This window comes from Humulus lupulus, chromosome 5 (assembly GCF_963169125.1).
Source record: "Humulus lupulus chromosome 5, drHumLupu1.1, whole genome shotgun sequence".
In the NCBI taxonomy this organism is placed as follows: Eukaryota; Viridiplantae; Streptophyta; class Magnoliopsida; order Rosales; family Cannabaceae; genus Humulus; species Humulus lupulus.
The window spans coordinates 122077295-122101939 of NC_084797.1; the positions used below are offsets into that span (position 1 = coordinate 122077295).

At 30.5% G+C, this 24645-nt stretch overlaps 1 protein-coding gene across 3 annotated transcripts; it reads right to left on the bottom strand.

Annotated features, from left to right (window-relative positions):
- Positions 1-3042: 3042 nt before the first annotated feature.
- On the bottom strand, positions 3043-11435 carry LOC133777620 (zinc finger CCCH domain-containing protein 26-like). 3 transcript variants are annotated; one of them, XR_009868733.1, is made up of 9 exons: positions 8945-9022; positions 8365-8466; positions 6053-7592; positions 5465-5530; positions 5112-5240; positions 4449-4547; positions 4249-4357; positions 3966-4082; positions 3043-3263 (listed from the first exon to the last, which is right to left on the bottom strand). XR_009868733.1 is itself a non-coding variant. In XM_062217309.1 (8 exons), exons 3-8 carry the CDS (start codon positions 6269-6271, stop codon positions 4039-4041), a joined length of 666 nt encoding a protein of 221 aa, XP_062073293.1. In that variant the 5' UTR covers positions 6272-7592; positions 8365-8466; positions 8945-9022; the 3' UTR covers positions 3965-4038. The 3 variants fall into 3 exon arrangements, 1 of the variants encoding a protein (XP_062073293.1); XM_062217309.1 differs by lacking the exon at positions 3043-3263 and having other exon boundaries at positions 3965-4082; XR_009868734.1 differs by lacking the exons at positions 3043-3263; positions 3966-4082; positions 4249-4357; ... (1 more) ...; positions 5112-5240; positions 5465-5530 and adding exons at positions 9367-9522; positions 9612-9747; positions 10396-11435 and having other exon boundaries at positions 7360-7592; positions 8945-9016.
- Positions 11436-24645: the final 13210 nt, after the last annotated feature.

Sequence of the window (24645 nt, forward strand, 5' to 3'; positions counted from 1 at the left end):
GAACGTTTTTGTCTTATGGTTATTGTTTTTATCTTTGGTTTCTTATGGTTTGGAGAATATTGTTTGAGAATGGTGATTCATTGTTTTGTTCTCCTTTGATATATTAGATGATTAATATTATTAAATTGTGGTGTTGATGATATGTTGTTTAAAGATCTTCTATGGTTTGATGATGGGTATGTTTTGGCTTAAAGACTCTATGTGAAAATATACAAAGTTTTGTAAGTGCTTTGATGATTTATGAAGTTAATGGGAGATTTTAAGATGCCTTGAAATGATAATTTTGCACAATTAATTTCCTACAGATTTTTCCTTTATTTTTTAAAAAATATTGAGTTTTAAACATAAAAATGGTGATTTTGAGAATATAGTTAGTTGCTGGTATTTTTAATAAAAATGTGAAGTCGTGTTTTTAAATAAAGGAATTTTGTGTATATGTTGAAATAAATCAATACCCTAAACTATGAATTAATTAAACTGGTGTTTTTAATACAACCATGAGAGTTCATCTTAATAGATGGGATTTTTCTTTATTCCAATTAAGAAAAATGTTGAGATTAATTCACTTGTGATTTTGTTTTAAATAAATTAAAAGGTGGCTGAAAGTTTAGTTTAATAAGTTTAAAATAATTATTTGATTATCACATATGAATTTATATTACATAATCTTAAAATAATTCAAGCAAAATATAGATTTCCCACACTTAAAATTTATATTTTTCTCACATCAATTATGTAATTCTATTAATTTAAATTAAACTGCTATTTTCTAAGGAAACATGATAATTATAAGTATTTTAAATAATTGCAAGCCTTTGTTATTTATTTGTAATTTGAAAATAATAAATGGATTTATCACATATATTCTTTTAAATGGCTAAATAAAATTATTTTTAAAAATAATGTCTTGAGAGATTTAATCAATCTAGTAATTTTAAGAAGATAATTAATAGTAAACAAAGCATGTTACAAGTCTATTATTATTAAAACGATAGAAGTAAGACGCATAGAATTATCGTTTTAAATGCCACAATTACGCAACGTTCCTACGTATGCATGTTACATGAAAATTCACTTTTACATCCAAAATTATGTCTATTATGCAATCATGTAGTTTTTATAGAAGGATCATGCATGCAATATAGGTAGAATGAGCATTATTCTTTTTATGACCTTATGTGTAACTAAGCATATTTGTATGTTGTGTGTAACTCTTACCATGTGTGCATGGCCTGTGCACACATGAGTTATATGAGAGGGAAAAATAGTAATTATATGAAGCTAAGGAATGTCGTTTTGATTATAGTATAGGCTCGTTGAGAAGTTTTTGTTTTACTTAGCTTGGACTTGAGGTAAGGAAGTTAGATAGAATCCATGATTGTTTATGCTATGAATGGTGAGACTTTTTGTATGAATGAAAATGTTATGAATTATGAAATGCTATAATGTGATGATATGTTGGCTTGTATGAATTTTGTATGATATGAATGGATGTTAGCGACGCGACACATCAAATAAAGAGGTTACTAAGGATATGAAGACGTAATCGAGTTATATGTAATGGTTGTTAGCGTGTTGAATGCGACACAACAAAGGGGTTGCTAAGGATATGAAGACGTAACTCCAAGGGCAGATGCGCCGAGGTTATTCAAGGACCAGAGATCCTGTTTACCTCAAAGGGTGACATGGACAAGTTAGCGGGCCATGTTCACAAGGAAATGTTTATGATGATGTTATGATGTTTTGTTATGATGATGCTATGATGTTTATGTTTATGATGATGTTATGATGTTTTGTTATGATGATGCTATGATGTTTAAAGTGAATGAAGGTGTTTGTGATTTGTTGTATCTTACTTGTATGTTGTTTGTACTTCCTTACTGGGCTTTTAGCTCACCCCTTACTTTCCCTTCTAGGTAGCAAATAGGTTTGTCTATGGCACGCGTGGTGATGTGGGGAGTTCTATCGTCATGGTGTGTATGGTGTGGGGGCATCCTATGGATGAGAAACGATCAGTTTAAAATGTCATTTTCTTTTAATAATGTTATGTTTAATGGGACTTTTTAAAACTTATCAGTGGGACTTGAACTTTTGGTTGTTTTAGAACTTTGCATGAAAACTGATATTTTCTTTTTAAACTATTGGGCCCAACTTGCATATTTTAGCAAGACCCCACCGAGATTTCATAATAAGTGTCTTTTCTCTTAGAAACCAATGAATATGTGAATGTTTTATTAAGTACTAGTTTAGGGCATTTTAACATTGAATTACTATTTCTAAAGAGTAATTCCCAAAGACGCCTCAAGAGAAAGAGGACATGAGAAAGTGTCCCTATGCTTGAGAAGTTGGGAGTCTTATGAATGCTATGTTGTGTACTAGGCCTGACATATGTTATGCAGTAGGTATTGTGAGTCATTGTCAATCTAATCCTGGTTTGGAACACTGGATTGCAGTAAAGCGCACTCTCAAGTATCTTAGGAGAATGAGAGATTATATGCTTGTATATTCATGCACTACAAGAAAAAATGCTTTTAATAACACCAAAAATGTGTTATCAAAACATACCATAACACTTTTTGATGTGTTAAGACCGACTATGTTATCGTAGGTCAAGGTACTTTACATAACACTTTATCATTGTTATACATATGTATTATTATACTGTCAATGATAACACACTGTCTGTGTTATTTTAATAAATAGATAAGTGTTTAATTATATTATTTATAGTCGATTATATAACACATTTTAATACTTATAAATTTGTGTTATACTACACTTTAGTATAACACATATTTTGTGTTATATAATGAAGTTTTCATAACAAAATTCTTTACATAAAAAGTGTTATTGTAATAGATATTATAACACAATTTTCATATTATTTTAATATTTAGATAAGTTTAAATTCTCATTATATATTCATTTATATAGCACTAATTTATTCTATTATATTTTAATTTTTTTTATATAATTAAAATTAACTTTCTAATATATACTAGCATCATCAAATGAACTTGATTTTGAAATAACAAAAAGTAAAAACATTCAACATTGTATTAACAATCCACAAATTAGTTTAAAACATTCAACACTGTCATCAACAACAAAATGTTATTTAAGTATTCAAGTAGTCTTAAATATTCAACATATTGAAAAGTTACTACTTTCAGCACAAAATATTCTACAACTGCCCAATACAAAGCCTTCAAAATTAAGTATCCTTTTCTCCTCCAATTGATGAAGAAAGAGACATTTTTCTCCTGCAATAGCAGATAAAAAAGGTAAGGTATATGCTTAAAAAAATTAAATAATATGAATCAAATAATAAAATTGTATACAATATAAGACCTAAGCAAGCAATACTAGGTGAACATACTTCAAAATTCAAAATACTGCTATCACAGTGAATAGATACATATTACAGTAAACAAACATTAACATTTTCAGGTTAAAGGGGCCTCAATTTCACCCTAAAGACATCTTTGGTTCAGGTGCTTAATTACTGAGACAGCATGTTAAAAGTTTGGGAGATTTGAGTTACAAACGCATTTAGAATGATACTATTATTTCTAGGGTAGATCCATCGAATCTCATATCTCATTGTAATATCCAATTCCACTTCTATTCGAGCTGCCTGATACTGTCTTTTTCCAAGTAATTGACTGGTACTTTTATCTCAATTAGGTTCATAAATTTCCAATTGTTTAAAAATTATAGAAACAACCATTTGAAATTGGTCTCCGATCCCAAGCCCTCTAAACAAGGGGAAATAACCATTTTGACAGGCATCCCATAGTAATAAACTGCCACAATATGGAATGCCACGTTCTGTATCATTGACAGAGAGTTTATCTATTCTACAGTCTACACAACCTGAATTTGAGAATTACTTTAAATATACATAGTAAAAAGTTACAGAATAACTTGACACCAACATGACAACAAAAGCAAAGTGGAAAAACCTGAATTTTGGCAACTGTATCAGGAGTACGAAGAATTCCTTGTGGAGACTCAGCAGCAAGTTTAACAGCTTCTTTATACTTCGTTTGCGCAAATAGTTCTTGGAATCGCTGGACAACCTGAAATCATTCACGGAATATTAATTTGTGATGAACCAACAAAAGGATGTAAAAATTATTCATCAAGACAGAAAGAAAGGAATAAATTTCTGATTAAGATTCTAGACCTATCAAACATTTTTGTCTTTTTTAATAAAGGGGGTGAATTAAATAATACTAAGCTAACCTGGTTGGGCACCAAGATCTATAACATGCAGCTTTGATGTAATTTGGCCAGCATTAAAAGTCTTTGTTGCAAAGGAAATGAGAGTATAAGGATTCTCATTCCCTAGAACCTGTATAAATTCGACAATCAATCAACAAATATGCATATCAAAAACAAGAGAATTAAGAGAGATAAAGAGAGGGAGAAGTTAATTTACGCACTTTAAATTGTGCAAAAGCAGCAGCATGAGCTTCCAGAGCTTGGCTTCTCTGTTGTTCCACTGAAAATAGTTGCATATTCCCTTTGACCAAATTTTTCCTCTAAAAACAGAGCAGAGAAATAAATCAAGTACAAGAAATAGGACAATTAAAGCTCAGAGTCTACCAAGCAATCAATAAGGTATTAAAGCATGTTGCAGGAAAATTCAAAAGGACCATTTGGACAAGGCTCTTTGGCACTAACTAGTTATAGGAGAAGCATTCCCTTCTATTCCAACTACATGGATTACATCATTACAAATGTAACATATATATATACCAAGATCATCAAATATATTGGCTTGATGAGGATTTCCCTATGTAAAATCTATACATAAAGCATATCTGCATATGAGTATCAATCTACTAAATGATGCTACAATATACAAAAAAATCAAGAACAACACCATAAGAGGGCAATCTTTTTCAATCTACTATACAAAATGCAGAGCATAATATACTAATTGGAATAAAAACCATGATAATATAAATGATTAGTGTCATTGCAGGCCATAATTTTTAAACATAATTTAGATTTCTAACTAGATATGCAATAATAAAATTAGACCCAATCTAATTAAAGAAAATAAAAGATTGTAGATTACATTCATTGAAATGATGTTATACCACTCGGATTGGAAGACCAACAAAGTTAAACTCTAGAACTGGTGCTAATGGTGTTGCAGAAGTCTTTCCTCTAGTGTGGTTATATTTACACGCTTTTCCAAATTTACACCCCCCTGACCTCAAATAATACTGCAAGAAGCTCAAGATTTTATAGCACCATAAATCTATTATTAGTCCAAAAGACACATTGCAGTCAAATATGTGGTATTAAAAGAGAGTAAAAAAATCTCCTGAAATCTTATAATATATAACTTTTAACATTCAAATAATCAGAATGAATCAAATGAAAAAATTCACAAAACAAGAGAAAAATATCAAATTATAATATCTAGAATTGTTGTAATTATAAAAACCTTGCATTCTGACTGCCCAGGATTTTCTGTGAACTTTTCCCTTTCTTTTACTTTCTCCTTAGCACCCTTCAAAACGATAATTTAAAAATTAAAATCACAAGATAAGTGAATACAATTGAAAAAGAAAAAGAATTTTTTTCCCAAAGAAACTATTTTCTTATGAATATTAAACATAATTCAGCTGCAACGAAAGTATCAAGTCCAGAAGGCAGGAAAGATACTATTCCTCCAAAAGTTAGCATATATGCTTTAGTTGGGATAACTAACTTCCTTTCTCCATGCCAAGAGCAAAAAATACAGCAAAACGAGTGCCTCTAATGTTATCCATAACTAGCAAAATTCCCCCAACAAAACCCACCAACCATAACACAACCCAACAAAGAAGTACATCATATATATAGAAACAAATATCGGAAAAGGTAAAAGAAAAAAAGACACTAAATAGATAAAGACCCACAAAGATAAAGACAACGCATACACAAACAACTTCATTTTTTGGTGAAGTATTGATATAAGATTATATGGGTAAGAATTGAAGAATTAGAAGAAGAAGAAGAAGAAGAAGAAGAAGAAGAAGAAAGCCCTAACTTGATATGTGTCTCCAATTTTTTTAAAACTGAATATACAAGGGAAGCAAGCCCAACCCAGGAGTGTGACCACACTATACAGGAGAATGGATGTGCAGATGTGGAAATGGGAACTACAGAGCAAGAACAAAGAAGAATCAGGAAGCAAAGAAAAAAAAAGAAAGGAATACGGAAGAAACTCAAACAATAGGACCACCAAACTCAATTCACTGATCTTCATAGAAGCAACTTCTCATTAATCCAAAACATTTCAATAGTCTGATCTCAATTAAAATGATATATACATTTATTTCCATGGAAATTACCCAAAACAAAGCTTAGTTTTCTATCTAGTTTTGGATTCTCTAACCCAATATTTTGCACAAGAGTGAGCCAGATTATAAAATGAAAAGAGCAGAAAAACTATCAATACACAAGCAAAGAAACTACAGCAATCAGATTCATTGAAATAGCCTCAACGGATGCAATATTATTAGCAAATAAGGTTACTTAACAATACATGTAATCAAAATACTAGCCCCTTATTCTTTGCCATTGAAGAGAGTTCTATGCCAAGAAGATCCCAACTTCTCAGTATTCGACTGCTGTGTCTAATAAGTTTAGAGATGAGAAGTTGAAGCAATCTGATGAATCACTTAGAACAGTCATGTATTTAAGTTATTGGGGTCCCAAAAATTGAGACCATTTCGTGTGTGTCTTTTTATTTTTTGTAACATATTCTATCAATTTTTAATGAAATTAGTACATACATGGTTATAAATTAAATCACTTGCCTTTCAAACATATCTAGTTCACTATTGAACTTTACTGATCATGACCTGAAAACCAAGCTATGGTAGACTGTACACTACTACAAAATTGACATGGGACGATGGTTTTAAACCGTCGTATGGACTCTTGTACGTCGGTTCTAATACCGTCGTATGGACTCTCGTACGTCGGTTCAATGTCATGCCATGTAAAACATGAAACGAAAATTTAAATAAAAGCGTCATCTCCTGTCGTACATGAGAGGATAGTTCCTATACAAACATTGTCTCTTTAAGTACATGTGATGATAGTTTCTGTGCAAGCGTCATCCACTGCAGTAAATGAGATGACAGTTGCTACTCAAGCGTCATCCTACTGCAGTACATGAGATAATAGTTTATGTGCAAGCATCGTCCCCTGCAATACATAAGACGACAGTTTTTTGGAAGCCGACGTCCAATGTAGAATATGGGAATTTTTTTCATTTCTCTATTTTCAACTATTATATGTATTCATAAATTCTTGTGTAATTACAACATAGTTTAGACAGAATCAGCAAGCAGACAATCAATAGAACTCGGTATTTTCCAAATCTAAAAACTACAAGATCAAATATGTAGGAATTCTTGCCTTAACTATGTAAGTGCATGACTTAAATATAATTACTTTGTTTTTTAATTCTAATTACAAAAGTTACCCTAACTTTGGCTCATCCGCTCAAGGAGCTTGGCTGTCCATTCATTTTGAGTTTCATTGATATCGTCATGGTTAAATGTGTTCTTCCCACCACACTACAAAAATCAAAATAAAAAATTAAGTTAGAAACTAAATTGAATAGAATTGTAGTTCAACTATTATGAATATATAATATCAATATGAGGATACACAACACTAACTCAATCCAAATTCATCCGCACCAAACATGCTTATTGGAGATACGCATAAAAAATCATTGACTTATTTTAAATCATTGCAAAAACAAAAGAACAGAACAAAAATTAAATTTTAATTAGATTCAAATTAGCTCTTGTATATGCAAGAATCATAGACAAACAATGAACTGACAATATCTTCCTTTAGGATTCACAATACCCATTTGAAGTAATATTATAAACACGAGACCATAAATGAATTAAAAATATTCCAAGAGTTTAATCTGGATTGACAATGCCTAAGTTGTACAAAACTAGAAGAGCATATAGACATTATAGATCTAGGGCAGGTCACATGGGTGTTGAAGCAAATTTAATAGACTTTTGAGATATGGAAAACAAGCACAAGTGGAATTATAACTTACTCAAGATGATAAATTAAGAAAGCAAGCTTCCAAAATCATGAAAGAGAGAGTTCATGAATTTACTGGGGTATATTATATGAAGCGCATTGCCCAATATTGAGAGAAAAAATAATACTTAGGATTGGGTAAAATTTTGAATCTTTCATAAACATGTCAAATTTATTATTCTAAGCTACAAAACAAAAACAAAAAATGCCCACAAAGGATAAAGGACAACGCAATGACAAAGGTCCTCTCTTCTTCCATGAGAATGAAACCATCTTTACCTCGGTCTTCAAGCAACTGTCTGAATTGCTCTGTCAAAGCCCTCTTTGGCCGATGCCGACCTTTTAATGAGGATGTGATCTGGATGTGCAAGTTTCAATTGGCTGCAAAAACAACCCTATTCATTAAACAAAAAATCAACTCTCTAAATATCTACTTCGGTAAGTGGTGGAATTGTAATTCTGAGGGGTCACATCAGAATGAATATAAAGTGGGCAAGAAAAAGCAATAGAAACACACTGAAATAATAGCCAGTAAAATGGGATTTATGTGGATTTTCTCAAGCATCTTGATGAAAACTTTACATTCTAAATCAGCAAATAAAAAATAAAATATTTCCAAGCAAGCACTACAAAATAAATACTTTAAAAGTTTATAGATGAAGATGATCTATGTGTCTACTATTGTAGTACGAAGACAGATGACAAAGGTGTAAATGACCATATATTTATAAATATATGTGTATATATTTTGACCAAAGAATTTGCTAATATATAAAACCCAATAATGTGGCAGAAAATTCTTGACAAATTAATTCCCAAAAGATACATAGTCAGTTGTGGGAATCAGCAGAGGTCTTACGTGGGGAAACGAGAGGCCAATGTGAAGACAGCACACAATTAGATTGGCAAGAGTTGCTGGATCCTTAGCATCCTGTCAAATAAGGGAACGGCACCATACAATATTTAAACTTCATGCATTATTCATGTTTTCAGTACCATTTTGTCACGTTTTAAAAGCATCGTTTGAAACATATATTAATTTCTTTTAGAGGTATGAATAAAATTTCAAAGGGAAAAAAGTCCATAAAAGCAACAAGGAAAAAAGAAAGAATAAAACACTAAGTTGGCTTGAAGTATAAAAGAAGTTTCATTCTTAAAGCATTTTTTTAAAAGACAGAGAGGAAGTAATCACATGTTATTGTAAAATATCATCTAAAGAAACAAAAATTGTGAAGGGGGCATGGGAAACAACTCCAGAAAAATAACTAATAGGATACTTGCCTTGTTAAGTGCTTCAAGCAGCAGAGTTTCAGCTTCATCAAAGTTATTCATGTGCATGCAGCAAATGACTTTCCCATTAAGAACCGAACTGGTCATCTGATATTTCTCAGAGAAATCTTGGAAGATAAGATATGCTTCTTGTATTTTAGAGCCACCCTATTTGACATGCATGAAATATGAATATTTGCAACCGCCCATTCATTCAGAGGGAAATATTAAAACAATAAATCTATGTATATACATACCACTGCCAGATTGAGCCATGATGTTGCAAGTTGTGTTAGTGTGTGATCCTCATCTATCTGTTGCATGACTCTAAGATGTCTTTCTGCATAATCTGCCCTGTGCATCTTGATGAATATTTGGACATTCAATGCATTGCTGCAAAAGCAGGAGCAGCAATAATTAGGCTCGATAAACTGACAACTTCTAGTAAGAGCTTTCATGCCTTCTGCCTCAGTATCATGGTTTTTAAAATCGTTTGCGGCGTACACCTTGAGGTGAGGCAGTGAAAAAAATGCCTCTGAGGCTTACCCTCAGCAGTCTGGGATGAGGCATAACACAATTTTTTTTTTTAAATGAAGTACCACAACTTGTATTATTACTGAAAAGGATAATACAAACAGAATAATGTTTACAAAGATTGTACAACCATCTTACAAGAAAATATAAAACAGTGTTAATAAAATACAGGAAAACACAAAACTATATTGTACAATTTTCAATAGAAAGGAAAGAAAGAAAGAAAAACAACGTTAGTCATACAACATTATTACCATTCGTCATCAATGAGAGCCGAAGCTTTTATGTACAACTTTTCTCGTAAACAAACTAAGTGAGCTTACTAAATATGGAAATAACTAATCTAACATTACAACAAATCACATAAATGCCATAAGGTTTGATACATATTTATTCTTATGTGCTATTTGTTATATAGCATTTATTTATATTTTGACATGTGTCTTGTGCACCTCTTGTATTTACTATATAAATGCATTATAATCACCCAGTCATCACTAGGATTACCTTGCTTTCTTTTTTGCCCCCATCGTAATTACAGAATAGCAACATGGTAGTAAGTACCTCAAAAAACTTCAAATTCAATGCTTAGCTATAACATCAAGAGAAAAATGGCATGCTCGTACAAGTAGCGAAGTTAGGTATCAATATCAAGAACCACTAAAAGAAACATATTCAAACACAAAAATATGAATTACTTGAAATTGACTCAAGAAAACATATACAAAGCATTTTGAGAATTCTAAATCAAATACACAATTCATATGAAACACACATACCTCAACACTGTCTAAAAGTATCATATACTCATTCTTCAAATTCAATTACAAAGGTTTTCCCCTACATTTAAAAATAACATTAATTATAGTCAACCAGAGAGATAAATAATTTACTTTCATGCCATGATCAAACATTTTCTAGTTGTTTGAGGCATTTTCTCAAACATCTAATGTGCATTGGATCTGAGAAATAGAGACTGATAAAAGAAAGAAATTCCTAGTACACATAAACTTAACCTGAAATACTTATTAAATAAAAGCCTAAATACACATTCAAGCTGCATCAAAATTGGTATGATAAATGAAAGATCTACTATTACTTGTTCCTCAAAACGGTTTATTTTTACTAAAGTGTTTTGGCCACTATCAATTTTAGTCTCTCGTTTACCTTAATCACACCATTGCAACCAGAAGAAACAACACCATCTACAATACAAAATATCAACAAAGAAAAAATACAACAACTAAGGCCAGGCAGAGGAAACAGATGATACAAGAAATCATTTCTTGATGGGGTAGAGAAGGAGGCGAAGATCAGGGAGGAAAAGAGGCGGGGACAGAGAGCACAACTTGATTGAACGAAGCCTAAATCACATCGTTGAACCCTGCTTCGCCGAACATGAAACCAACCCGCCATCCCACCTCGCACTGCAAGCCCCGTAGCCTCCTTTAGCCACTGCATGACAGAGAGGGAGATAGAACGAGAGAGAGGGAAGGCAACGACTGGAGAAAGAGAGAGAAAAAGAAGGGAAGAGATCGAGGACTGAGATAGGGAATATAGGGTTTTCTTTTTCTTTTTTTAAATATTTATTAATTAAATGTTAACATAATTTAATAAAAATAAAATTATTGAAGACATAATACATTAAAAGTATATATTAAAAGGTTAATATATATTTTCATAAATAAATTTACATAAATTAGTTTGTTTTTTAAATTATATTTTTATAAATATATATATGTAAATAAATTAATATTTCAAACATATATATTTTATAATATAATAAGTTTATAAATAAAAAAATGATAAACAATTACAACTAAATAATAATAAAGTTATAGAAATTTTAAAATTAATTTCTAATATTTAACCAATTAATAAAATAACTCGTTTTTAACCAATACTAATTTTATAAATATATTAATTTAACTATATTATTCTTTATATCATTATTAATTTAAATTTTAATATAAAAATTATTATAAATACAAAAGTTAATAATATAAAAATTTTAGAAAAAAAAAATAGTTTTAAAAGCTTTTAATAAATACATAATTTTTTATAAATATGTATTTACATAATTTAGTTCATTTTTTAAATTAAATTATTCATTAATTATATTTTTTTATTTGAATTTTAATGACATTTTATAACTATCGGTATTATGCTTTTATTAATTGTCGGCGTTGAGGTCAATAGCGACAATTTTTAACTGTTAGCATTGGTCTCGAATTAACTGTCGGTGTTGGGTTCAATAGCAATACCTTTTAACTGTCAGCATTGGTCTCGAATTAACTGTTGGTGTTTGGGTCAATAGCGACATATTTTAACTGTCAGCATTGGTCTTGAATTAACTGTCAGCGTTGATCTCTATGCCTACAGTTTTTAACTATCGGCGTAGAGTCCCGCTACGCAATTTCAACAATCAACAGAGTTGACTATCGTACTTGGGTGTTGGGAAAACTAGTTTTGTAGTGGTGTATGACCTCACGGATTCAAAGAACAAACTAACCCCATTAACCACACTTTTTGCAGCTGCAATCTTCAAATATGTGAAGATATAAAGAAACACCCACCGCACACAAATTAGAAATTGTAAGTACCAAAATGAAATTAAAAAATTAATATGCCCATTGCACATATTTATCTCTGTGAGCCCAGCCCCGTCCTCCATGAATGATGACAACGAACTTCGCAGCCCAACCCCTTCCTCTAAGAATACAATCTTGTCTTGCGCGAACGACGATGACGAACTCCGTGAGGCATCCCCTGATCTCTGTCAATGGCACTGAGCCAGCAAGCTGTGCGTTAGAGATGGAGGGATGGTTGAGAGGGCTAAACGCGGATCACCGAGGGAGAAAGAGAGAGATGAGTAGGACAGTGAGGGAGAAAGGAGGGAAATCGATTTTTAATTAGGGTTTACTTTTAGGCTTTGTTTTATAAATTTTAAAACAAGTTTTGTTAATTTAAAAAATATATATAGAAAGATAAAATAAAATGCGGACAACCTATTTTATTTAAATATTAATTAACTTTTAAAAAAAATTATTATTAGTTTTAAAAGAAGAAAAATGAAAATTAATACTATAATATCATAATAAGTATCATTAATGATAAAATAAAACATAAGTCATTTTTAGACAATTATTAAAAATTGAATCAATATTACAAATTATTAAAAAAAATTAAACAATTATTTGAATAATTTATTTATAAAAAAACTCATTTTAACTAATACCTATTCTATGTTGCAAATTATAACTTTATAATTTTTTATGAATATATTTATATAATATATCAAATTATATTAAAAATACAAATTTGTCCGTACTTGATTAAAATAATTGTATTGGATGAGACAACAATTTTCGTAGAAATGTCGTTTCGTGTTAAAAGTAGACATGTTACGACAGTCGCAATAGAATTGTTGTCTCATGTAAGTTTCAATTTGCATGACATGACAGTTCAACAACGACTGTTGTGTCGTGTTTATTTTTGACACAAGACAACAATTCTACGAAAACCGTTGTCTCTCATGTGTTGCCTAAGTACAGTTTTGTAGTAGTGGTAGCTTACTTAGATCTATGCACATTTTTTGGGGGTAGTCTAGAAGGTACCTCTAGACAGTGGAGCCTGATAAAATGACAGACATCAGGGATCCAGTAATTTTATTCTCTTGAAATTGGAGTTTTTTTTATTGCCATAACAAGCAGGACTATTGCTTAAGAAAATAGTGAAATCGAAAATTATTTAATTAATTAAGCAACAACATTGCTAATATTATCTACTTTTGCATAAATTAGTGAAAGTGTTGCTTAATTTTATTGAATCCATTTTCAATCATTAAAGGCTGTCTCCAATAGAGAGATGTTTGTAAGGGAATGAAAAAGATATATTTGTAATGTAAGGCTATCTCCAATACAGAGAGTTTTGTAAGGTCGTTACCAAAGTCCTTCATCAACAAAACTACTCTTAGGGCTGCTTACAAACACTAATTTTTTTTTCTCCCTTCTAACTCTTCCATTCTCTCTCCCCCAACGTCTATGAGCAGAAAACCATTCCCAAAGAAGATCTAAAGCTGGTTTTCCAGAATTACAACTAGAGAATGAGATACTGAAACCATTTTTCAAAATCCCAAAACCTATATTCTCAATCTAAACAAGTCACAACAAAACATAAATAGAACCAAGGAAAGCTTAAAAATACCCCTGAATTTTTATCAACAACTCCATTAAACACCTGATTGCCATCCCAATTTTTAAACTTACAAGCATAATGAAAAAGAAAATACACTCTGAATCTTTAAACAAGAGGGAAATTTTTTAGTTCAACAAGAGTCACATGCAGATGCAATTGTTTTAAAAGTTAAAAAAAGGACCCATGTGTCATAGTCATCACTCTACAGTGATATTGAATCCTTGATTTTTAACTTGCACATAACAAGGTTTTGCAATCTATCACATAAATGCAAAATCAAAGCAAGGAACAAAGACAGATATAGAAGTTTGGCATGTATCCTCATTAGTTATACCAATTAAGTAATGAACATCAAAAGCTAAAATGGCCTGCTATTTGTTAATTTATTCCAACAAAAAACTGAGAAATTACCTTATAAATCAGTGAGTTTGTGAGCGTTTTTCTTGCTCAAATTTGACTCTTTCTCTCCATTTCCAGGCGTAGCTAATTCTTTCACAAAAATAAGTGCCTAGCAAAGAACCAACATCAAAAACTCCCATGAAAACAAAATAAAGCTGAGAGCACATCAAATCACCCTAAACAAGTTATTCACGTTCTATTTTATTTGGAATTCAGCAAAAATATTTGTAGAACATAATATTGTGTTTTTCAATAGGATTTTGATTTCAGTTTGAACAAAACAAATGCATGTCACTTGAATCAACATCCAAAAAGAAAAGCTCCATTGTTAAGTGTTTTCTTTTTCTTTTTTATCAAGAGAGATCCGAGAGAGTGAAAACTTTGAGAACACACTTTACTTGTTTTCTAAATTCTTGTTTTTTTACCTCAGTTTTTTAGAACCCGTTTTCAGAAAACAAGGCCAAACACAATGCATTGTTTTTTAAACTATTTTTTAGTGTTGAATCTAACAATTTTCAGAAATCAGTTGTCAACTTTCCCTCCCCCATCATATCTAACAATTTTTCCAGATTTAACAAGCTCCCAGAAGCAAGTATTATACTGATTGTTTATGTGGCCTGAAGAACGAAATCTTAAAGACAAAACAAAACCATAACCAAAAAAGTATTATACTGATTATTCTAATTTATTTATTTATTAACTAAATAAAAGTTCATAACCAAAACCATTCTCCAAACACAAAAAATTCAAAGATCTAATGTATTACTCATAAACAAAAATTAGTCACAAGAAAATCAAATACAGAACCAAAACAACCTCAGCACACCGAAAGTTTAAATCCAAAAATAGGATCAAAAAACTGAAACTAAAATAATCTCAAACCCAGAAAACATAATCACAAACAAGATCAAATGTCAAATCCAAAAACCAGACCTCTCACCTCTGCCATGATCATCCACGAAAAACCAGGCCTCTCACCTATGATGATACCATCTACTACGCCCAAACGCACCTCTGCTGATATCACCTCGCGACTACTACGAGTCCACCATCCCACTCACAGTGAGAGAAAGAGGGGTATGGGGAAGGGAGAAATAGAGGTCAAACTTTGGGCTAGAAAGGAAGATGTCGAAGGATGGGAAGAAAGTTCGTAAGAGGGATTCAAGCAGGGAAAACTTTGAGAAAAGATAAGTTTTTGATTGTTCGCTTTTGGGGTATTGAGAAGGGAAATGAGAAAAGAAAATTGGGGCTCATTTTTTTTAGTGAGAGAAGAGGCAGGATACATTTTCAGCTTCGCGCCTTTACCGTTTTTTATCCTAAGAAAATATAATACTTTTGCAATATTATTATATTCATGTGCTGTGGAAAGTAATTTTTGGTTTGATTCCTCTTTTTCTACTATTCTCCTCTCCAATCATCTTCTTTATTCTCCTTGCCCACCATGTCCTATATCGCTCAACTGCTAGCAAAACATCAGAACAAGAAATATATATAGTTTCATAATCATATATAACTCATGCTAAATATAAATGTTTTTTTTCTTAAAAGAAAAAGCATTGGTGATTTACATTGTGAATGTGAGTACTAAAATTAACACTCGTGTCATAACATAACAAAATTATGAAGATTCTAACTCACCAATAAAGCAACATACTATAACAGATACAGAAAAAAGGAACAATACCTAATAAATGTGATGAATCTTACAAACTCAGTAGCGTACACATCAACTGCCAGTTCTAAGACAGCAACCTTTCCCCTCTTTCTGCCCAATTTAAAACAGAGATGCATTAGGTAAACCCACTAGAAAAACAATGAACAAAAAAATGGATGACCTAATAAAAATATTCATAAGACAATAATTATTATACCCCTTTGGAGTAGTAAAGCCTATCAAAATGGAAAATTTACTAAAGAGGCAGAGAAGTTCCAACAAAATAACCAAGAGAAAGAGTAATTTATTTGACCAATGTTTGGTAAGAAAAATTTACTAAAGAGGTAGAGACTAACATTTGGTAGGACTTAATTCAAGAAGAGTAATATGTTTGACTATATTTGGATCACTCTCTGAATATATATATATATATATATATATAAAATGAATTAAAATCTCAAAATTCAGATTAGTATCCAAATTCAATCCTATTTAAACTTTTGAAAATTAATTCTCAGCATAAAAACCATATATATACAAAAGAATAAACCAATTTTATATGATATCAATAGTTGAATACTCTCATAAATGTCTTGCAACCAGCTTTGATTGATCATAACTAAAAAAAAAAAGAGTATAGTGGCTAGACACATGACAAATGTTTGAACATGATATCAAAACAGAATTTTTGTATCATCTTTAAAAAAAATGTCAAATCAGTGGGATACCAGTAAATATATAATGAATATGCACTCACCTTGCAAGAAGCCAAATTAATGTAAAATGAATGCAAATTTGTGTAGGACTTGGTATGTGATTTAAAAGCTCAAATATATAAATATAACATGAATGATTAAGCTATGCAGAATGACTAAGCCAAATTACATAACATTAATTATACATATGTTTGAATATATTTATATATATTTCACTTTGCCCTTAAATTATGTAAGGAGCAATAATGAGTCACGACACACATTTCCTCTCTCTGTCCCATCTACCTTAATTGTGGCTATGTGAATCTAATAACAAGGTGGAAAAAAAAACAAAAAGTCACAAACCACATTCGGTTTATTATTCTTTTTAGGATAGAAAAAAAAAGATCTTTATAAGAGAAAAATCAAAATTAAAGGCTACTGAACAATTCTATTGCCAAGCCATGTAACAAGTGGGAATTGAATCAAAGCTACAAACAAGAATAAATATTGGTGTCTGGTTGAATCATAACTCACCTTTGCAAAGAAATCTGTTTCATGGTTTTCTCCAAGAAAATTCCGATACAAAAATAGGTCCAAGGCATCAAAAAGTAATGAGTAAACTCAGAAAGTTTGCCCAATGACTCCCAGTGCCACACCCAAGCCATTTGTAGAAACCAACAGAGCAATCCCTTTACGAACAACCAATTTGGAGCTTCTCAACAAAACATGACAATAAGAACTAGTGATTTAAGAAACAATGCAAGCCAATAGTTTTGCAAAATGGAAGCAAATTTATTTGCTTTCTAGGTTAAACATAAAATTTAAGGTAATAAAATTTAAATGTTCGTTGGAAAGCAAATCTTGACAACGTCTATTTCCTATTCATTTTTAATATTGCAACCTTGTCCTTATTCCAAACAACTTGTCAACTTAGATCCGAGGAATTAATTTTTGGTTTACGGACAAATGACCACTGTTTGTTTCATATGCAAGCTTGAACTATTTGAACTATAATAAAGATTATCTATATATATAATTAATAATGCTAGTTCCAACCATACCATATTGAGAAAGCATAAAATGCATGGTTATTAACTATGAAACTAGCTTAAATATTAAGCATATTAGCACAAATAATGCATCACACCACATGCTTAAGAAAGTATGAGAAAAGTTGTATTTTGACTTAAACTAATACTTGTAGTTCGAATTGACTGGGAGTGAAACCAATGACTCCAATACATATATATATATATATATATAATAAGAAAGAGCATGAATGATACCAAAGGGAACAATGCTAGATACACACAAAGAAAGCAACAAATTTGACATTTATTTATACTAATCTCTTTGAGATTTTTTAACAAGCATACTATGTGCAACCAAAGAAAGAAATATATATATATATATAAATATATAGATTTAAAGTGAGATGTTATTATTAATTAAATTTTTTTAGAACACTTGAAGCAAATAGGATTACACACTAGGTAAATAGTTAGCTGCAACTGCACTAATTTGATCATATTATAGATCAATATCTAATAGGATAAAAAGACAATAAAATATTGGTATATATTAATCATATATACTAACTATTCAAAATTGCAAAGATACTTAATTAAAGGCTCATCATCAAGTATACCCATATGATAGAAAGGTAACTCATCATCTAGTGGGGTGCCCAAGGTGCACAAAATTAATAACACTAGTAATATCTAGTAGACATCATTAAAGGTTCACTTTACATCCAATCATATATCTTATTATTTTCAATAGGAATTATAGGAAACATAATAGAATTATCATGAGGAACTTGTGTTTCTGTAATGCATATAATAAGCATACCAGGAAAACTTTATTAAAATAAACATTATAAAAATCAACAAGTCACCGAAAAGGACACTAACTTCAAATTTTCCATTTAAAAAAGCTAAACAATACCATCAATCCTCATTCTAACCTACATAAACATTAATATGCAGAGTACTTACTTACAAACATAAACTTTTTAATGATATATCATTTACTTTAATTTTTTGTTACATTAACTCACCAACTTTGGATTACATTCCAGCAAAGCCTTGGGTTTGTGATGCCCAGAAAGCCGAAAATGTCAGGTTATACTAGAATACCCAAGTAAGCCCTGCAAAATAAGTAGTTTTTTAATAAAGAGAACTAAAATAGTAAGAGAAACAACAGTCACTTGAGACATTTTTATTTGTGCAATAAATACTTGTGTTGAAATACAAAGCAAGAAAATTATACAGACCAACATAAAATGGAAAAGCATTATAAACTTAATGAATTAAAAATTACTCACCATGTGCATACACATAGAAGTGTAATCTACAAGGTTCCATCTTTAGTAGGCATTTTAACAAACTTCAGTTTGCATCACAAAGAAAGCATTATACACAGAGTGTCGATATATGTGTGTATTTATATACAAATTCATATAACACAAAGAATAAGAAATCAAACGACATAGAATTTTTTGGAATCTTCTGCTTTGACTAGAGAAGAGAAACTTAGATTTTTTGCCCAAAAAATATGCTCATGCTATCAATCAAAGTCATACCAAAAAAGACCAAAAAAATAAAAATTATAATAAAAAATAAACGAAAAAACTCACGGTGGACCTAATATAAAAAATCCTCAAAAAACTTTGTAGACCTAGTGAAATTTATTCATACATTTTAAACTTTTAACAAACCCATAGAACCTTACCTATGCTTATACATTATCAAAGAGATAATGAAAGAAGATGAGAGTGGAAAGATCAAAGAAACCCTTATACATAGTTCAGCTTGCTCAGGACCCAGTACTATCTCACACCTTGCCAAGAAAGGATGAAGATATTTCCAAAAAAAAATAAATCAAGTTTCTAAAACCTTCACCTCAGCTATCACGATAAAGATCCAATTGTAAGAGAAGGTTAATGTGAGAGAGGTGAGAGAAAAGCTCATGGATGGAGATGGTTCCATGGGCGAGAATGGAGAAAAAGGAGAGAGAGAAATATGAGATACTCAGATAGAGAAATTTGTTTCACCACTTCCATTTCAATTTTTCACTCTACCGCTTACTAAATTTTCATCCCCGCCTTATTACATTTTGCCACTTATTATTTTTCTTGAACACTTTAAACCGCTTATCTAGATTACTCATTAATAATACTTTTTCAATACTATTATAATTATGTATTATGGAAAAGGGTAGTTGAGAATCCCAAAAGATTTGAACAGAATAAGAAAACTCTGTATTTTTTGATAAAGACCTAGTAAGAGAATGATGAATAAAAATGAGACACAAGCTGTTAGAAGCAAATTGATAAAAAGCAGATTGGAAAAAATACCACAAACAATACTCTGTAGAAGATTGGAAACGTCGAAGATGGAGCCAACCGAAGACCCAAACGTTGTAGATGGAGGACTTCGGAGACACCGTAGGCGATGGGGTCGAACAACGATATATTTCCCAGAAAGTTCTTATAAGCTTTGTAATTAAAAAAAATGAGGAAAAAAATAATTAGAGACCAATATAGCACGGGCTCCCAAAAAATACCGCCATTTTTTATTTTTAATTTGCCACTTATTATTTTAACTATCATAATACTTTTTGAGTAGTATTATATTCATATGTTATGAAAAGGGTATTTGGTGTAGTGGGGGGTGAGTTAAACCCTACTGGATACACTGATTATGATTTCCAATTAGACAAAGACAGTTGTAAGTCGACGTCTAGGTCAGTATTCACTCTTGCTGGAGGAGCTGTAGTCTGGAGAAGTATTAAATAATCCGGTATAGCAGATTGAACTATGGAAGCTGAGTATATAGCGGCTTGTGAAACAGCTAAGGAGTTGTTTGGTTGAGGAAGTTTTACACTGATCTGTAAGTAGTTCCAGATATTGATAAACCACTAATCATGTACTGTGACAACAGTGGACCAGAAGATAATTCCAAGGTACCTAGAAGCCACAAGAGAGGAAAGCATATAGAAAGGAAATACTATCTGGTTAGAGAGATTGTGCATAGAGGTGGTGTGACTATTACGAAGATAGCGTCGGAACAGAACCTGGCAAACCCGTTTACCAAGACACGCCCTGCAAAGTCATTTATAGGTCATGTATGCAACATGGGATTAAGGGAGATGCCTCATTTTCTTTGAGGGCAAGTGGGAGATTATTTGGATTAATGATGTAAAAGCATGTAAAGACATTTTAACGATTTAAATAGAAGTACAATTTTATTATATTTGAATGTTATAATTATTTTTTAAATTAATTATATAATAATATCAAGAAAACTCCTGATTCATTCATGAGAATATGATCTTATATTAGTTCAAAAGAATTAAGATTGTATTTAATAAATAAAATAGGCAATAACATATTAAAGTATGGGATCTTTAATGAATGGTTGGTAGTGCAGTTTACAAAGCATACGAAATGCAAGTTATCTAGATTTTGATTACTGGTGTGGATAGACATCTTAGTACATGTGTTGGATATAATAGAGATTATATATGATAGGACCGATGAGAATTACTTATCTTTATAAACTTTTTGTTTGACATAAAAATTTAATTCTTATCATAATAAATAATCATTTGTAGATTATTCTAATTCCTGAGTATTCATGAACTCTTGTTTGTGTTTATTGGATCTTTTAATTCATTTATTGAAGTTTCTTAGTATAATGAGGCTAATGAATTATTTTTTTGGAGATTCAATATCATGAAAGGCTGGAAACATGATTTAGATTAATGGAATCAATACTTTCTTAACGAATCGAATATTGGTTCCCTCAAGGGTTAATTCTGAATCTAAATAGTTATTTAGCTCAAATCTATAATTTGATTATAGATTAATTATTCTCTAGTGAAATAATGATGCTTAAGGATCAAAAGGTAATTAGAAGGGTAAAATGGCAATCTTGACTATCTCTAATTAATGAACCAATAAATGGAGAAAAGAACTACATTTATTGCTATATTAATGGACTACAAGAGAAAACTCTATAAATATAATTCTATAAATACTTAGAGTGCAATTCCATATTTATAGTGGAATAATCATGGAATTAACAAATAATATTATTAGATTTAAGATTTTAATTATTAATCTTGTTTATTGGAGCTTCATATTATAGGTCTATGGTCTCCAGATCATCTTCGTCCTACACTGTGAAGGGTCAGGATGTCAAAAGAAAGATTTGTAGAGAGAAGGACTTAGTTGCAAATGAATTAATTTTCCAAGGCAAGGAAATATATATGTGATAATTATGATTAACTGGTTAATTATGAATTAATTAATTATTTAATTATATAGTTTTTTATATTGAAAAACTATATGTTAAAATAAATATTAATCATGTTTGGATTAATATAAAGAGAGAGAATAATAATTATCCTATTTATAATAAGATATTTATTTATTTAAAACTTATATTTTAAGATAAAGTTTAATTTGAATTAACTCATATATATTTTAGGATAAACATATTTTCTTAAATATTGATTAAACAAACAAATGAGTGTAGCGCAACACACTCACTCACATTGAGTGTGGCGCCACACACAAGGATATTTTTATCCCTAGGATTTTAATTTTGAATGTCAAAATTATTTGTTTTAAAATTAAATAATTAAATAGGTTATAACCGATCACTTTTATTTTAATGAAATAAAGATTAATTAATTAATTTAATTATCTTTATAAAATTAAAAGAGCGATACTTTCAGGAATAAGTTATTTTAAGCGATTAAAAATTTCAGACTGTCAGACTATCTCTCTCTCTGAAGAAAAGCGATAGTTTTTCCTAAACCTGAAAAGAAATATTCAATAAATCTTCTCGCAATGAAACATCTCTAGATCTCATGTTGAGTACATTTAGAGAGTTCTAAATCAATGTTTTGAATCCTACGTGCCCACACACGTCCTTTTGTGTTAGAGGATTGGTCTAAAAGATCAAGGTGTGAACTTTCAAAATTTTGATAGGAAAATCATTGATTTATACAAAAAGATTCTTGGATTCTTCATAGGCTTTAAGATGTAATATTTAATCTATTTGTATGTGATTTAATATTTCAATATATGTATGATCATAGCAGATATTAATAATTTTTTAAAAAACTCATTCCGCTGCGTAACTCTAATTTATACTTTTAATACCAACATTATATATTTTGCAACATACGAGCATTATGTTCGTAATGTCGAGACAATATACTACTTTTCAAGCAGTCTTACTTTTTTGCGATCTAAGGGTCGCTTATATTATCTCTAGTATACTAATATTCACATATTAATATTGACTTAGCATAATACTTTATATTATTTGAAATTTTTTATTAATATTCGAATTGTTTGTTTATGCTTTACCTTATTTTTTCTCATGTGTTTTCATATATGTCGTATGCTTTGCTTACACTTATAACTAGTACGCCCCCCAATTGATCAAGGAGATAAGTTGCTCGGTCACTTGTCAAGGATTTTCTCCTGTTCGTATCATTCAATAATAAATACAACAAAATAACACGCTAATGACCAAATACTTTGAAATTAATACTATGATTGGAAAGAAATAATTGGTTGTGATCAGTTCTTTTTATTATCTCGTGAAAAAATTGACTAATCATGTCTGTACGAGTGACCAAAAATTAGTCTTACACTAATAAGCAACTAGTTAAAAGAAACTAGCCCTTGTCCAAAACTTGTAAATAAAAAACTAATAAATACAAGCCACTCTTTAAAAAGGAGTGTTTATTGATAATACTTGCATATGTGTTCTCCATTGTAATGTCCTGACTAATTCTAAACCTTTGACCATTAAATACTACTAAACATAACTACTATTTTGGAATACATTCAAGAAATAATAGAACTTTATTAAAAATCCAAAATACGGGATCCCATTGTTTAATACTTACAACATAAAGAAAACATAAACCTTAATTTAATTGTTCAAAAACTAATTGCGGAAATAAATACATAAATTAAAAGACTTGAAATAACTTCATCCTCGATCTTCTAGCAGTCCATCCCTAATACACATGCCAAGCTGCCACGAATCTGACCTGCCTTCCATGCTCATTTTCCTGCACCAACTAAAATAAAATGAATGAGCCTAATGCCCAGCAAGGAAAATCTACTAAAAACATATATCATAAATCATAAGACTATATCATAAAATATATGATCTAAAAACGTATATCATATATGACTACAATATTAATGGTCATTAACTCATTACTGTAGCATGTGATAAAACCATCTAAGTCTTCAGTCTACTAATCAATGTAGATCACAAAATAGTATATGATAACCCATCTAGGTCCTCAGTCTACTAATCAAGGTAGGGTAAATCATAACTTTACTCCATGATAATGATAAAAAAATCTTGGGATTTGCTATCTAAGAAACTATAAGTTCCAAGTGACTACAAAACATATTTATACATATATACATATCACATAACATATCATAGCATATAAACATATCATAACACATATAGTCTAACCAATTTTCCTTACCAAAAAGTGTGATATTGGAGACAAAAACGAGATTGGAAAACTCCTAAAATCAACAATAAGAATCATGAGTTTCTAAAGAAATGGAGATGAAAAAGTGATCTAAACCATCAAGATAGAAACTTACCGAAAAACCTTAAGTTTCAAGAACATAAACACCTAACCAAAAGTCATAATAATGAGTTAGGATCTCAAAGAAAATAAAAGAGCTATGTTGGATTAAACTTGAGGATAACAATACCTTGAATGGACTAGAACTTTTATCTACACCTCGAT